General features: G+C 37.6%; 1 protein-coding gene across 1 annotated transcript in view; it reads left to right on the forward strand.

Annotated features, from left to right (window-relative positions):
- Nucleotides 1-354: 354 nt before the first annotated feature.
- LOC126175708 (MOB kinase activator-like 4) overlaps nucleotides 355-18,043 on the forward strand; it is a 30,098-nt gene continuing 12,409 nt past the window's right edge. Inside the window, exons 1-3 of the mRNA XM_049922641.1 lie at nucleotides 355-449; nucleotides 825-988; nucleotides 2,370-2,579. Coding sequence (XP_049778598.1) covers nucleotides 390-449; nucleotides 825-988; nucleotides 2,370-2,579 — 434 coding nt within the window. The 5' untranslated portion in view covers nucleotides 355-389. The remainder of the gene's footprint in view (nucleotides 450-824; nucleotides 989-2,369; nucleotides 2,580-18,043) is intronic.

Raw genomic sequence — 18,043 nt, forward strand, 5'->3', positions numbered from 1 at the left:
TTACTATTGTTATGTGTATCGTATTCCTCTGTTTGTTACATGTCGAATGAAATTTTTGGAAGTACACCTAAATCATTCTTTTATTTTCAATGTTAGCTCATTTTGCATATTTCTTGTACCATACGAAAAGTGCCACAGAATCGATGACGAACACATCTCTTTCTCTTATGATAATCTATAGGTACTCATCAATCATATCACCTTTCCGAAAAAGGAAAATGTTCTTTACGTTACAGTGAATCGCGCAGATTAGAAAGGCTTTGTTGCGGAAACTTGGTACACAACTGAGTCCGGTGTTTTCATTGCGTTACGTTTTTGTTTTGCTCTGCTTGCACTTCAAATGTTCGCCGCTAGGTGACAGTAGACCCGTAGTAGCGAGTTTGGCAACCATGAAGATGGCTGATGGATCCACTATTTTAAGGAGAAATAGGCCTGGGACAAAAGCGAAGGTGCGAAAAGTTTTGTGTGTGTCGTTTCATTGTTATTATTCACACATTGGTGAACGAAAGCGATCTTAAAGTGTATGGTTATTGTCAGTTTTTCTTCGTAATTCGTGTACCTGGGAATGAGCGACTACGTTCCTGTCAATATGAACTTTCCATGCGAAATGTTCATATTTAAGCAGTTACTGTGCTCATTTACAGTACTGTGAAGTCAAAGCTTGCAGTATATTGTAAATAAAATTATCCAAAGTGGCAAGTTAGTCAGACGCCAGGAAACTGAAGTACATTTCAATATATGCAGCTGCGTTGATCTGAACATTAACATATGCCTTTTTATAAATTGTAACAGCTGACATACTATATCGTATACTCTGTCTGTAGGATTTCAGTCGTTGGCCAGATGAACCATTCGAAGAAATGGATAGCACACTTGCTGTACAGCAATACATTCAGCAACAGATACGAAGAGACCCAGCAAATATTGATCTTATTCTCACCCGGCCAGAATCGCAGGATGAAGGCGTTTGGAAATACGAACACTTAAGGTATTATTTGTCACAACTTTTTCTTCTCACTGCGCATGTTCGCGTCGTAATAGTAGTGTTGTCAGTACAGTAATTAGTTGACAGACGAAAGAATCTTGCGTTAAAAACTAAATACATCTTAGTTAGTTGGAAAGAGTAATTTGCATAGGTCTGTTGCACTTAAGTTGTTCATGCTTCCAATTTTGTTATGTGGGTGCTGTATCATTTTATGCATAGAGACTATATTAATGTTTATGTTTTTAATTACAGTACAACTAGCTGAATGTTGTTTGTTTTTAAGCTCTCCAATTGCTGAGAGTCCTGTTTGATTTCTTAGTGTGTCTTGTTTTATCTTTCAAAGTGAGTTAATAATATAAATTAACTTGTTACGCATTGTCAACATATGTGGCCGATTAATGCATAATATGTCACAAACAATCGTGCACTTTTGTATGTCAGTGTAGTTAAGTATGCAGTTTTGTCAGTTGGATTGAGATGTCACCTCCAGTAAATAAATGACATTTGTAACTGCACAATACCGGATCTAGCAGTACAAGTTGTTAGATTGTAGATAAAGATACGGTAGATATAGAGCACTACTCTTGGAATTATAAAACAAATTATTCGGATAATTTTTTTGCTATGTGGGTGCTGTATCATTTTATGCATAGAGACTATATTAATGTTTATGTTTTTAATTACAGTACAACTAGCTGAATGTTGTTTGTTTTTAAGCTCTCCAATTGCTGAGAGTCCTGTTTGATTTCTTAGTGTGTCTTGTTTTATCTTTCAAAGTGAGTTAATAATATAAATTAACTTGTTACGCATTGTCAACATATGTGGCCGATTAATGCATAATATGTCACAAACAATCGTGCACTTTTGTATGTCAGTTTAGTTAAGTATGCAGTTTTGTCAGTTGGATTGAGATGTCACCTCCAGTAAATAAATGACATTTGTAACTGCACAATACCGGATCTAGCAGTACAAGTTGTTAGATTGTAGATAAAGATACGGTAGATATAGAGCACTACTCTTGGAATTATAAAACAAATTATTCGGATAATTTTTTTGCTACATGAAGTATCACATTTCTTATTGTTACAGTCAAAATACTTACATGCCTAAGTAACACAATTAATCTAAAAATATAGACATGTTGAGGAACTGGATAATGATATTATTATATGTCAGTAGTCAGTGCATGTGCTGCAGTAACTTCCCACACATGTGCATCTTTACACTTTTCCATTACAACTATTAACTAAAGTAAATGTTGGAATGTTTTTGGTCTGATTGACTCTCTCTCTCTCTCTCTCTCTCTCTGTGTGTGTGTGTGTGTGTGTGTGTGTGTGTGTGTGTGTGTGTGTGTGTGTAAACTTACTCTTATGTAATGTTACAGGCAGTTCTGTATGGAGCTAAATGGTTTGGCAGTTCGTCTTCAGACTGAATGCCATCCAGAAACATGTACGCAGATGACAGCTACGGAACAGTGGATTTTTCTGTGTGCTGCACACAAAACTCCAAAAGAATGCCCAGCCATTGATTACACGAGGCATACGCTAGATGGAGCAGCTTGTTTGCTAAACAGTAACAAGTATTTTCCTAGCAGGTGCAGTATGTTGTCTGTTATTATTTGGTTTGTTTTATTTTCTTTCTTTCTAAGTGGTTCCAAAATTAACACATTTATGAAATATGTTAATTTGTACAGCAACTTCAGTATTATTGTTGCTGTCCTGGAGGGGGAGGAAGGCTGTAAAATAAAAAATATTTTGGGTGAAACCAGATAAGAAGGCTAAAAAGGCTTTTATCTTGTAGTAGATAAAAACAACTTTTGGTGCAGAATAAGTTTTTATAACTGTATACCTGGCTTGCATCCCTTCAGTTGTTTTTGAGAAAATGTTAGAATGTATTTCATTTCTGATTGTTCTGTGATGTGTAATAAAGACAGAATTTTTCCTTCTTCTTTTGTGGCGTAGGGAGATCTGTTGTACTTAGGTAGAAATAACGTAGAAAATTTAGTAACAAAGGTAGTGGAACAGTGCATTTTGGTGAAGACAGTAAATGAGCCACTCATCACACTGTATCAGCTGTTCCACAACACTGTGTGTATGGTGGGTAAGGTATTCACTTGTCAGAATGAAGATTCAGTCGCTAGTTGACTTGTCTAATGTATAGGAAAGATGTTGATGCCAAATGAGATGTGAAAGTTTCAGGCATTCTTGCTTGATTATGGCCTTCCAGTTTTACTGGAGGGATGTTCTGCTTCCTTGAAGTAAGCATCTGACCTATTCCTCAACAATTTCTCTTATGCTTTGGCATTTCTCTTGCCACTGCAGAGTTTGATCAGTGCACTCAAATGTTAAACTGATTTTTCTACTTCGCAACTGTTACAGTGTTGATAATATTGCCATTACTATCCGCATACTTTTTCTTTACCGCTTCCAGAGGGGGGTGCGGGGAGCGGAGAGAGGAACCGGCAGCCAGCCTTGTGAATATCGAGGGGAGCGGTGCCGTGCGAAGGGGGTAAGCTCCTCCTCGCTAATGTAGTTTTGTTGAAAGATAAATGGGGCACACATTATCTTTTTGTGGAGCACATGTAAAATTTAAAACAGACTAACGGAACAGATAAATGCTTATTTTTTTTATTTTTATTTTACTGAAGCTGCAAGCATCTTCTAATTTTATATACACTCATCATGGTGTAATCTGCCATAGAGTAAACACAGTTCACACAAAAATATGAATATAGAAAGAGTGTCATGAGTGCTGAGTGCTGTTGTGGTTGCTACTGTGCTTATGTAACCAGTTTTTTGTTAACAGCATTGATATTATGCTCAGTCACTGGAATCAGACTAATACCTATCAGGAGCTAGAAAGCAGAGAGGTAAAGAAAAATTATGTGGATAGTACACCCACAGCCAATTTGGCAACTGATACTAGTTTTTAGGGTTTTTGTGATGTTTTAGGTACTGAAACCTGTATTTTTAAAATATATGGGTCAGCTGACTAGTCCTACATGCATATTCGCTTGCAGGATACTAGTTAAAGGAGTGGAATGTTTGTCAACAAAAAAAAAAAAAAAAATTAATTACAAGTCTCCAAGCTCTAGAATTTTTAAATCATTCTCTTTCTTTCCACAGTAAGTCACATAATATGGATATTACAAGAAAAAGTGTTGTTGTGTTAGGTGAACATATTTCTTTGCTTCATTCAAATGGCAAATGCTGCAAGATGTTTTGGCAGCATTCTTGTTCCAAGCTTGGTCTAAGTTATGGTTCATGGTGAGCATGACCAAATTTACCTGCTCATGTGATCTCAGCATGATTATAGGTGCATGGTGTATCAGTCTGCACAACTCTTATTTAAAAATATAGGATGTGGTGCACCCTGAAGGACTTCGGTTGGCCACAGGGCCTTTAGAACCCGCCCCATATCAAACCTTTGGGCTGAGGCTAGTGAACCACCACTGCATGTCAGGTGACAACTCCTCATGATGTGACAGGCCTGTAAAACAAGACACTATCCATACCATAGACACCTACACACCATAGCATTGCTCAGCCTCTGGTGGAAAGGCAATTTCATACTTGACACAGAGTGACATGGCCCTGTGGGACTTATGCGAAGCATTGCCCTTAGAGGTTGGCGTGGCTGGTTTTAATGTTTTAATACCAAGGCTGGAGCTGATCTCCATCTTGGCTCCTAAATAGGTCCAGAATTATTGCAGGCTTGATGAATTTTAAGAACAATTGCACTACATATTTTATATTTTGATCTTTATTTTTCAACATTTTAGATAGCATCATAGTTTTAAGTTGTTTACACTGCTGGCTCAAAGTGAGGGGATTCCACTAGCTTTTCAGGCATACTCCCCGACTTTATCATCAGGATTCACTTTCTCTGTGGCTACAATGTATTTTCTGCGGAGTTCCATGTGGTCTTGAAGGCACTGGAATCAAACCACTCCCTGCGGCTTGACCAATCTCCTCTCATCCCTCTTGCTGTGAGGAGATCATTTTAGCTAAGTTGCTTATTGGGCACTGTCATTTTAGCCATCACCATTTATTAAGTAGCGGTCCCCCACCGTCAACAGTTCACCGTTTCCTGCCCAAATGCCCTTTTTTTAACCACTTACGTTCTAATGTATTTTTGCCATATGAACTATCGATCGTTTCAGTGAATGATGCACAGGTTATTGACTGTGTCTTACTTTTTATCCATTATAACAACATGGTGAAGGACATTTAATCTTAAGTTCAGGACATCCGTTGTCTCTACAGCGTATTTTGTTGACATCTCTCAGAGAGAAAGTCCTTGTTCTCAGCTCTCTTTCCTTTCATCAATTGGTCTTAATGTGTAGTCGCTTTTAACTCCTTTTTCGCATTAGTGTTGTAAGGTTATGACATGGGCGTCTATGATCTCAGTTGTTTTGTGCCCTGAAATAAAACAAACTGAATTCATTGGAGCAGATGAGGCATCTTCAGGACAAAAACTTTCTCCATCTGCTTCAATACCCTGAGTAACATACAATTGTCACAGCATGTGTACATAACAGAGAAATACGTTCAGTGAATGAGTGCCCCACTGTACGTCCTATAGTGGTGGGAAAGCAATGGGGAAATAAACAAGCCATCAAGGACACTTGCAGAGAGAACTGCACGACACAGTGTGCCATTCTCCTCTAAGCTGTCACTTCCGTAGAGAGTTGGAGTTCAATGCAGTTGTGGGAAGAGGACTGACTGGCATTGACAGACTATAAGCTGCAGTTGGTGAAGCCCACTATCTGGCTATGGCATTCCTCATGCCAGTCAATGAGGGGGGATGAGATGAACCTGACCTGCCTCCAGATTGGTCGCTGTCCCCTAACACCTGGAATTTTATGTGGTGTGAGGGCACCCCCAGTCTGTAAAACCTGTGATGTGCAAATCAGTATATGCTGCATATTAACAGAGTGCATTTTTTATTGTATTGTGGGAGGACAGAATTGAATTTGGATGGGAGACTGCCTTCTCTTTTAGCTGATGACGAGACCAATGTGTTGAAGGTTTTAAAGTTTCATTAAGTGTCTGGACCCCAGCTGGAACCTTCAGGTTGGAGATTTTAGTGTATTACAAAGTGGCTGGCTCGTTCTTTTTAGTCCAGTGATCAGCCAGCCACAGCTGTCTGGTATGCTATTCTGGCAAGTAATTATCACTATCTGTCTTAATACTTTTGTTGTGAAGAGGTATGATTGTAGCATATTTCGGCTTCTCAGGAAATGTACCCTCTGCTGGTGCTGAGAGGTTGTCTGGCCGCAACCTTCAGTAACATTTTGTTGGCATTAAATGTCAAAGTCATAGCCATTAAAATTGGTAATTGGAATCAAAATCATCTAACAGTAAAGGGTGCTGCTGTATTTTAACACAGAGGGAAATTACTCATTTATGAACTGCAACACATGTAACATGGACATGGAGAAAACAACTACCGTATTTACTCGAATCTAAGCCGCACCTGAAAAATGAGTCTCAAAATCAAGGGAAAAAAAAATTCCCAAATCTAAGCCGCACCCGAAATTTGAGACTCGAAATTCAAGGGGGGAGAAAAGTTTTAGGCCGCACCTCCAAATCGAAACAAAGTTGGTCCATTGTAATACGAGACACAATTTAGGTCGAATGAATGACGATACAGCTACAGTAGTTTGATTCGGGTCATAAGCTTAGCATTTAAGCTTTACCAGGTAGCTATTGCTATGCGTCAGGTGCTCCGTTCGTATTTATACGGGTACCCTTTCTTTTTCAAGTGCTTCGTCTGGTTTGAATTGATTGCTTATTTTTCTTTGATCTGTTAAGTGCCGTTCTTTGTTATAGGTGTTTACGTCACTCTAAGCTGAAAATTCATTACTGTACTGTGTCATATATTGTTTGTCGCATTTTGATAATGAGTGTTTACGACCTGTCACCGCTCGCGGCATGGCTTGCTTTTGTGCACACTTAACGCCGCTTACATTTAAAAAAGAAAGAGAGAGAGAGAGAGAGAGAGAGAGAGAGAGAGAGAGGAATCGTCTCATTAGCGAAACAATGGCAAGAGACTGCTATTTGTTACTTAGACTGCTGCTTTCTTTGATAATGATCAACAAGAACCAAATAATAGACTGCGTATGATAGATGATGTTCTGAACGAGAATTTAGCTAAAATTTTTCGCCGTTTGAAAGTCTTTAGAGACACCTCTTTTGTACATTACATTGTGCACAGAAATTAGTCATCTTAGATTTAAAAATCTAGTCAATTGCCATGCTTCATTTCTGACTGTATCACTATTAGGCATAAGAATAATAATAATATGACATGATACGTATATTCTTCCGCGTTTGCTGTTGTCTCTCACTAGTTTCGTAGTTTATTAGGCAGGTAGGATTTAAATGAGATAGCAGCAACCACGAAAGAATACATGACAAAATGTTTATATTCATATTATTCTTATGGTGAAGAGAATACTGCATGTGATTCACAATCCATAAAAGTTTCTATTAGCAACCATCTCTTCTCACAGGTAGGAAAAAATTCAGAACGTACAGTTGGCCATATTGACAAACATCCCAAACAGTCTTGCCAGTCAGATTTTCATAGTGCATTGAAATGCTGCTACATTCGAAGATGAACAATACGGAATTTGTATTTACTTCGTTGGATAATGTATGAAAGTGCAGTGGTCGAAACTCGGGGTGGAGAAAAAAGCTCGCCTTGCACCTTTTTAAAATTTATTTACTGACTCAGAGGTTTTGGCGCCAGTATTTATCTTTGTGCCTGCAAAGCATGCCTGTGTAGCGCTACATACATTCGACAGCTGAAGTTAGTTGTAGCGGTACCTACCAACATTTTTCGGAACTTCCCCTTACTTTGCACTCGATTCTAAGCCGCAGGCGTTTTTTTGGATTACACAAAATGGAAAAAAAGTGCGGCTTAGATTCGAGTAAATACGGTAAATCAAACTTAAGAGGCAGGAGAAGCTTAATAGTCCTTAAAGTCTGCTCCTGGTAGCTGAGTTGTCAGTGCGACAGAATGTCATACCTAACAGCCCGGGTTCGATTCCCGGCTGAGTCGGAGATTTTCTCCGCTCAGGTACTGGGTGTTGTGTTGTCCTTACCATAGTCATTTCATCCCCATCGACACGCAAGTCGCTGAAGTGGCGTCAGCTAAAAAGACTTGCACTAGGCAAACAGTCTACCCGATGGGAGGCCCTAGCCACACGACATTTCCAACTCCCCCTAAACCTTCAGTAATATTGCACACTAATAATTTGCAAATTTGTTGAAGTTCTCTGTAGACTACCCAGTAATATTGTCTTTCGGATGGTAGATGATAAAGAAGCTGATGCTGTGATAATTCCTCTACTTTGTTGCAAGCTGAAAAAAATTTCAACAGTTAAACATAAACAAGAGAAAAAAAAACAAAAATAACGTAAATTGCAAAGCAAATGTGCCATATACGACGCCACACAGTGCTCATGCAAGTGTCTACCATCAGCAAAATGTGTCAAAGGCTTTAGGAAGACTATGCAATGCTTCATAACAACAAATTGCCTCCGATGAGTGTGAAGTCACAACTGTTTACATTAGATTCATTTTAGCAGTTACGAGCAGGCACATGCACAGTTGAGTCGCACTTGAGTAGTTGATTCTCCTGCTTCTGGCTACAGAAATGTGGCTTTTAGCTGTGCAAGCAATCGCAGCTAGATGCTACCAGGAAAAGGGGGTGCCAAATTCATATTCTTGTGGGAAAGAAACTTGTTTCACATAGTGCCTAGCATCCAGCACACATTGGTCTATCGATTATTCATATGATTTTGAAATGCATCCCTGTAGGTTTTTGAACACATTTTAACTTGATTTCTGAATGAATCATAAGTTGATTTTTGAATATGTGCATAGTGTACATGATGTCTCTGTCAGGAGAATCCTCGTCCCATCTAGAAATAAATTTTCCGCAGACAAAAGGGGACGGGTTTAAACGAGCTGAGCGGAGTAAAGCCGATTGGATGAACGCCAATCGCTGTGTGATTATGTGGTTGATTGGGTTTGCAAATGTTCAGCGTTGTTATAATTACTAGCGAAATTCCTTGGATTCAGACTACCAGAATGGAAGTAAACTACTAACAGGAATAACAGGTGAGAAAGATTACGTACTATCTTCTCGGAGTATCCAAGAAAATGAAATTTTGACAGAAAATTTTTATCCAGATCGCTACACTAGCAAGGACCAGTTGTGAAGTCCCTGGCTACCAGCCACTGAAGTTCTATTCTGGAAGTAATGCGGAAAACGTGTTGTACGAACATGTAACAATGGCTAACCGGAGAATAATTGTGGGATAACTAAACCTGTGATTCTGGCAGAGTTGGTGAAGTTAATCAGCAAACAGATTTTGACAATGACAGGAATAGTTACAGAATTCTTGATGACAAGATTGTTTGTTAGAATGAGGAAGAAGAAGAAACGGGGACATCACACATATTATAGAAGAATAATAAGATTCCAAATTTATATAAAAATTTCGTAATACTACTTTTCGATCTCTTGCTTGAGAAACTGGTGTGTATGAATGAAATGTGAAACTATTTCCTAACACAAAGCTTTTTGCTTATAGTAGGCCTTATGGGCATTTGATATTGGTACTTCATGAATTATATTCTGTCGTCTTATAAAAATGACCATTTGTGCCAAAACATTCTCGTTTATTTGGTTTGTGTTACAAAGTTGCTTCAATATTAGCAAGGCCTATTTTGTTTTACTAGCAGACAGTGACAAAATAGACGTAATCAGATCGAGAAACCGCACCAGTCTTGGGTATTTTTTGTATTAACAGCTTTTTCAGTATTAGATAACAATATTTCGATATTTCATGTAGCAATATGTTTGACGAACTTTGATGAGGTAATAGATTCTTTCGCTGAAAGGAAAGCATGCCATGTAAAGCTGTAGCAAGATCAGAGAGGAAAAAATGCTAGAAGCTAAGGATTGAAGGAATGTGTACTTTCTTGCTTGTCTCTTGTCTTTATTGGTTTTATGTATCCTATATTTAATTTTATGCCACACAGAACAGCAAGTTATTAGCTAATAGACAATAAAGAGTGCAGATTTTCTGAAGAGTTCTTGTTCTGCCGATTACAAAGAATCCCAGTCACTATTAATTGCGAGATTTTTTTAATTAAAAAAAAAGAGGGGCAGGCTGTTAAACAGGCCGACTGGGAACAGGAGAGGCACCACAGGACATTTCAACTTCCACTGTCCTGTGTAGATTTGATGGCATCCATTACAAAATATACACGTTTCAATTCCACAGAGCGAAATACAGTGACATGCTATAGAAGAATGCTGTATGAAGAGGCGTGTCACTGCACATTGACACACTTCAGACCAGATAACATGTCGTACATTTCCTCGAACACATATGTTTTGTTTCAGACTTTTCGGAAAGATGTGCACTAAAAGTTGAACATATTTTTGAAAATTCGATTTTTTTATTATTGACGCGGTTCGCAAATATCGTAGGTCCGAGGCTGATGCGCAGCGCAGTCTGAGTTTAGTGGGTAGTCTTCACGTGACTCTTGTTTACATTTAGTGATTTTGCTGTTTGCCCTTCGTTTACTCTCACATCAAATGAAAACAAAATGAATATCTGTGGCTGGGAGCTATCAAGTTAATTAAAATAGATTCACATAATTATGGAAGGCTAAAATATGTTATTAGTTTCAGATTTTTTTTTAATTTCCACCTTTCTGACAGTCTAGCATTAATTGCCTTGCAGAACAATTAAGTTATTTTTGTCTAAATTTGACTTTTATTAACCTTTTCCGCAGAGGCAGTCAATGTATTTGAAACGAAATGTTTAATTCCACAGTACTGGCTAGTTTCAACTGTTTGCTGCATTTCAAGTGCGCGTTTTCATCTTTGAGCACATATGACATTATGCCACAAAAAAGAACCAAACATGATATAATACAGTACTGGTGCTCCAAGAAAATTTACATCCCGAAAACCACACAGAAAAGCTTAATATCTGGTCAAGGTCTACTTCGTTGGGAATCTGAACATACAAATGTGCACTTCAAGTATGCACTTTAAATGTGCACATTTTATTATGGTTCACGAAATTCTGATGCTCTTGCAGTATTCTCTGGTGTCTTGTTTCTTTTATGACATAATGTATGATCTTTAAATGTTCTACATATACGTACATATGGGCTTCCTAATTCATGGTAGCTGCGCAAGCACGGTGTCACCTGCACTCTCCAGCAACTGCTGAAACGAACCTATTTCTAACAAGTCACGGGAAAATATTGTGAATGGTGGTTTGAAAAGCGTTACTTTCGAAGTAAATATCCTTTTATGTAAGGTGAACTATGTGCGAGAAAGTACCATGAATTTCTTAAATCAAAGAGCACTTGACTACCATTTAAAAATCAACTCTTCGATGATGAGCCCTTTAGAAGAATTTCGAACCCTGAAAATCAGACATTTATGTCATTATTAAAAATTTTACTGGCACGTTTGTGTGATATATCTTAAAGTTTAACGCACACAAAAAAGATCAACATTATATGAGAAACCTAAGCTTCTCTTGCAACTTATTAACCTTAGAGACCAATGTTATATGTGAAAGCTTTGCTTTTCTTGTAACAACACTATGTATATTAAACTATTAACTTTCCCTGTTTGTGTGTTCGTGCTACTTAACAGTGATACTGCTGTTAGCTGACTACATTGCATGTCCTATGCTCTGAATATCCGCTGTCATCGGCTGGCGAGATCACGTGACATGAGCTATGACTGGCTTACAAAAGCTCATCGCAGTCTCTATTTCAATTATTCGGAAAGTAACATGCGGTGTTTGGTGGAATTCCAATGTATACTTTCGTAACATGAAAATACACAGTGTACATGTTACTGCACATCAAAGATATTTCCAAAATGTGTCTTTTTTTTCCCTAAGTTTCGTTTTTTAAAGTGCTGGGAAATTCTACGCCCGTGTATAAAACCATAATCATTAAAAGGAGTTTGCAGTTCCGAGGGAAAATATACTGTCACTTAATACGGAAAAAGTGTGTTTTCATCCGGGAGAAAGTGTATTTTTAACCTGGAAATCTGGGAATTTTATTTCCTTGTCCACGTGTACACCCTGGTTGATTTTATGTAGCAAAGTAATGAGTGGACAGTGATCAAGTCTCAGGGCTGTTTTGCATCACCTACAAAATTTAGTTATTGTGGCATGGCACGAATTGAAACTAACAAACTCATTTATATAAAAAATGGCATCTTTTATTCTTAACACTTGCATTCTCGATAGATTTCCATGGACACTTCGATCCCTGTGATCAAAATACTACAATGAGAGAGACAGTTCCACCAGGTCAGTGCTTACCTATTATGCTACAATACCTTGCTACTTGAAATTCTTTCAAAGACGTGAATTTACAAGTGCTGTTTCACCCTCCACACACACACACACACACACACACACACACACACACACACACACACACACACACTATGTAATGTGTAGCCTTTCCTGGTATTTTCTGAGCGACAAGTTGTTCGGTACCTTCTTCATTTAATTTTTTTGTGCCTATGTGCCCTGATGTCCCACAATGCTGGCAGTGGAGGGTGAAGCTTTGGCAATGCCATTCACTCATCTTGGTGAAACGTCAGAAAAATCACCAAACAAGTGTCGGCTGAAGAAAACAAGGTAGAAGCAAACAGGCAGTTATCAACAAGTGGCCATGAAAGAAAGCCATAACAATTTGGTAGTAACATGATCATCATCACAGAGGCATGCAGTAATAGTGGCCGTCTAGGGGCTGCTTAACTCCATGCAATATCTCTTTAGAGGCAGACATAAGATGGCTGAAGTTAAGAGGTAGTAGTAGTAGTAGTAGTAGTAGTAGTAGTAGTAGTAGTAGTAGTATAGAAATGAGAACCCCCTTTTGTCTGGAAAGAGAAATTGAACAAAATTACATTTAGAGAACAACTCAAATAGGGGTTCTTCATTCTTCCAAGAGGGAAGTGTGAGGGGTGACAGGGGGGGTGGGGGTGGGGGGGAGAAAATGGTCATATTCCTTTGACTGTATGAGAAGCAGAAAATTAGAATAGATATGTAAATAAACTGTGAAATGAAACATTACCTAGACTGGTCTGAAGCCAAGATCAACCCATTCGAATATTTATAATTTTACTTCATATGTGTACAGATAGATTTAATTCACTTCACAGCTATTATTTTTTTTAAGGTTAACTTAAATAGTACGATCGTATAGTACATAACTAATAGTGCATTTCTTCATAATAAGTTGTGGTGTATAACATGTCATTTTTACAACAGTTATGCACAATTAATATAAAGTGGTGTCACTCTTGACTTGCTCACCTCACACCAGGAAACCATTGAGTTGTTTAAAGAACGGAGCTACTAAGTATAAAACAGAAGCAGATTCAGATGTTGCTATTTCGACTGCTCACTAACAATGTTCAGGAGGATTAAATAATCATAGTTACAACCACTCTGTTACTCACGATTAAACATACTATATTTATTGGATTGTGTGTTGTATGATATAATTTTTCAGGTATGTTCACTGGAATATTTGGGTACTGTCTGCAAAAGTGTTGCAAAAAGAGTTAGTAGTAAAGAAGTAATAAATCAAAAAATGAAGTTTTAGTACACAAACACCAAAAATTATTTTTTGTAGATGGCAAGAAAAAATTTCAGATAAGTTTATAACTGTGTGTAAAGTTTTTAGGAAATCACAAGGTCCTCTCATTCTCAAATACTGAATTAACATAGTCTGGATAATCTGCATATCATGAGTTGCAATGCCTCAAGACATATACATAGTTTCTAATTGTAAAACTTGACTCACTGTGTTGAACATTTAACGTAAGATTAGACGTCTTAAAGAGTAGATTATGATAGCACTTTAAATTGTTAAGTTCAGTCAGCAGTTAAAATGGAATTTTTGTCATGGTAGCCACTAGATAGCAACTTGCAAATGGGACCAGGTGGCCGTGTTATCCATTTAGTAATATACATACCTTTTGGCATATTACAGATACTGTTATGTTTACCTTAAATTATTGAGAATCATCCACATATCACTAATAAATTAATAACATGAACCTGTACCAACATGTTGTGACATTTGTTAACTGCCAAAATAACATTGTCTTATGAAATGAAACTTTGCTTTGCCTCTCCTCCCATTAATAATGTCATTTCTACAGAGATACGTTCAGTTATTTGTGTGTTTCATATATTTGACAGGAAATTATGGAGTAATAATGCATTTAAAGTTTGGATTTTTCTGTTGTTGTGGACAAGATGGACCACTTGGAAGTTTATGCTACTCTCAAATGAAATATGTCTGTTGAGATAAGAGTGAAATTTATCGGTTATGTATTGCTCATTGATGTATAAAAATTAAATCCGTATAGATCACAGTTGTTTTGGTTTATAGCTATATGAGGTTTTTATTCCTAGTGAGAAACTGCCCGTCTACCACTAAAACACAATGCAATTTCTTTTAAAATAAAGTTTGTCTTTGTGTTTCTTAATGTTCCAAATTCGTACCGGTTATTTTAAGAGATTGTTATCGGTGTTACTATTCATTCAAAGGAATACAGACAACTGATACCCTTTGTATGCTTTGTGTGTGAAAGGTTAGTTGAGGTGAGGTATAAAGATTGAGATGCACAGTTTATGGCTACATACTGCCCACTTACTGATATATGTGCAGGGTGACACTTCAAGTGTTGAGATCAAAAAAGAGATATGTTACTCAATTGATGTTCTGAGATATATTGAAAAAAGTGTATAATTCTGAATACTGTTATTCCCAAACCTTATAGTTAGTTCCACAGACTTGCGAGGAAGAATGCAGTGTTATACCAACAATCTGTAATCATAGGATGAAGGCAACTAATAGAAAAAGGTAATAGAAAATGGCCGACATATCCCCTTTTTGATTTAAACAACAGTCACTGTACTGAAATATTGTATAACGAAACAAAATACATCTACAAGCAAAATATTAATAATTTCAATATGGTCATACACATGTAACATGCGAGAATTAATTCCACATGTTTTACTTATTAAACAACACTTTTTATATCGATAGAGATATATGTTCATAAATATGTCACTATTGGTCTCAGTCCCAAACTTCACTTCCACATTCATTGGCATCCTCTCCACTAGTCAGCTCATTAATGTCGCATTGCCTTAGAAAGCTATCAAAATACTCATGAAGCTGCAAAGGGATAACATCAGTCATGCGTGCAATAGCCTTCAGTTTCTCAGGTTTCATTAGAATGATGTCCACGTATGTTCTTGACACATTATGGAAATGAGGGACTGTCCCAGCCTTAACCAGACGAAAATCATATTTCACCATTCCACTGCTATTGGCTGGTCAGTGTACCCAAATAGTTTTTAATGTGTAACAGCCCATTTTTCTCCTTTCACAGTTACAGACTTATTAAAAAATGAATCTAGCTGTTTCTGATAGTCAAGAAATGCATTTCATGTGCATAGTTCAATATGCATGTGTTTCCTTGCTTTCTGTAGTACTGTGAACCATTGGTGGGGAGTATACACTGTGTGCCGTTTCCTTTTCCTTAGTTCCAGACTTGTAAAGTCCCTATCAGAAGCATTGTAGGAATGCCCACAGGTTGGGAACATGTGGAAAATGTTGGAAAATCTACCACTAGGAACTAAACTGTACCAAAATTGAACCATTGTGTGATTCCTATTCTGTTTTGTACTGGAATCTGAAAATGCGTACGTTTTCACACTAGAGGCCACATGCTTAGTTGTGAAATCTGTAAGGAGAGAAACCACTGCATTAGGCCCCTTCTTAGCAGTTGCTTCATCAAACATATAAATGAAAGCTTTGTTATCAGAAAATCTATGAATACCAAATATAAGTACCCATGGCTGCCACAAATAGAATATAATGTGTGGAACAGGCACATTCTGCATGAAATCGAATGTGATCATTTCTGATTTTCCCACCTCTTCTCCTTGTACAAGTTTTTCACTATGTGCAGTGTTGTCATAGAACTGACATGCCCAAAGCTTATGGAGTTTAAACTCATTTTGCGATGCAATCTTGATAGCAGGGGTGTTCTCTCTTTCAATTGTGCATGTAAGCTTTTCAAATTCACCAATACACATCTACTCGAGGACGACCAAAGCCATGGTTGCAATGAGTCTTGAAATAACCTCCTTGACTCTGTGTTTTGTTATGCCATGGAGTGCAATAAAAGCTTTCTTGCATACTATAGTTTCCTTGAAACCAACTTTAACCTGCAGATACTAGTGAATTAGTATCATAAAACAAAAATCTACGTAATCGTAATACTGTAACCCTATTAAATATATGCATTTTTACAAAATGTGGATGAAAGTTGTACATAATTCGGGAACAAAATGGTTAATAAAATAATATTACAGTTATCATGTCAGTTACCGTATAATAATAGTTTGCTATCCTTCCACAATTGGTAATGGAATTTGAGCATGGTCTCCTTGCTTTTGGAATGAAGGGAAGAATCTGAGCACTCAAGTACCCACCCTGTCCAACTTTGTTGGGCATATTGTTGAATTCTGTCAACAATAGTTCCTCTGTAAATAAATATTAACGTATTATTAACCTATATACTCGGCGAATAACATGTTTTTTTTACCGATTTCCTGTATTGCAACTAAAACATAAATTGAAACTTTGCGTCCATGAAAGTAATTTATATTCACATTTTAATACAATGTTTCTACACAATTTGCCTCTGCTACAGAATAGAATATTACATTATGTACAGAGAATTCAAACAATGAACATTGTATGACTATTTACCTGCAATCTGCACCTTTTTCCCTCCTAGGAACAATTTTTCCTTTCCAGTTGGCATGCTCCAGACCCTTGACTTTCTTTTGTTTAATCACATTCCTCTTCCACAGTTTGGGGTGTCTTTTCTTCCTTCTAAATTTTTGTAAATCATCTTCGGACTCATCTGACGGTTACATCACCGAAGCAATTTTGAAATCTCACAGCTGATTACTGCAAACCGCTGCAGTGCTGCCGCCACACCTCACGTTATTTGTACAGTATAGAGACTTGTCTCCTTGACAAGTCCTCTTTCTGCACGAAACGTAATTTCAACCCTGGTTTTGACAGCGGGAAAAACACTGAACAAGTCCCATTTTAGAACCAACAGATGTGGAATCGTGTGAAAATACAAACTATAGTAATAACTCATATATCCCAAAAATGATAAGTCCCGTTTCTGATCTCAGTGCTTCAATTATTGAACACTGTGAAAAAAAAAAAACATAAATTATTTACAAACTAAGGCTTACACACTCTTTATTCATCATGTAAATGTCACTACAAATATTCAGATTTAGGTTATGAAATGTTCAGTATGGGTGCCATCATTGGTGATGATGTGCACTTGAATAGCGAAATTCTGCATGATCTGCTGAAGTGTCGGAGCATGAATTCTATTGATGACTTCCTGAATGGCTGTTTTCAGCTCAGCGAAATTCTGCATGATCTGCTGAAGTGTCGGAGCATGAATTCTATTGATGACTTCCTGAATGGCTGTTTTCAGCTCAGCAATCATTTTGGGGTTATTGCTGTACACCTTATCTTCAATATAGCCTCACAAAAAGGAGTTGCATGTGTTCAGATCTGGAGACTCTGGTGGCCAATGGAGTCCCATGCCAGTGGCCTCTGGATACCAGAATGTGGTCCCCAAAGTGCTTCCCCAGAACATCACTCTCCTGCATTGATGGGGTTGAGCATTGTCTTGCATGAATCACATCTTGTCAAAATAAGGGTCACTTTGGATAACGGGAATGAAACAATCTTCCAAAAACTTCATGTATAGTTGGTAATCACCATGCCATCAAGGAATATTGCACCGATTATTCTGTGATTGGACACTGCACACCACACAGTCACCTGTTGAAGGTGAAGAGACATATCAATCATGAATTGCGGATTCTCAGTCCCCAAATGTGCCAATTTTGCTTACTGA

This window comes from Schistocerca cancellata, chromosome 3, assembly GCF_023864275.1.
Source record: "Schistocerca cancellata isolate TAMUIC-IGC-003103 chromosome 3, iqSchCanc2.1, whole genome shotgun sequence".
In the NCBI taxonomy this organism is placed as follows: Eukaryota; Metazoa; Arthropoda; class Insecta; order Orthoptera; family Acrididae; genus Schistocerca; species Schistocerca cancellata.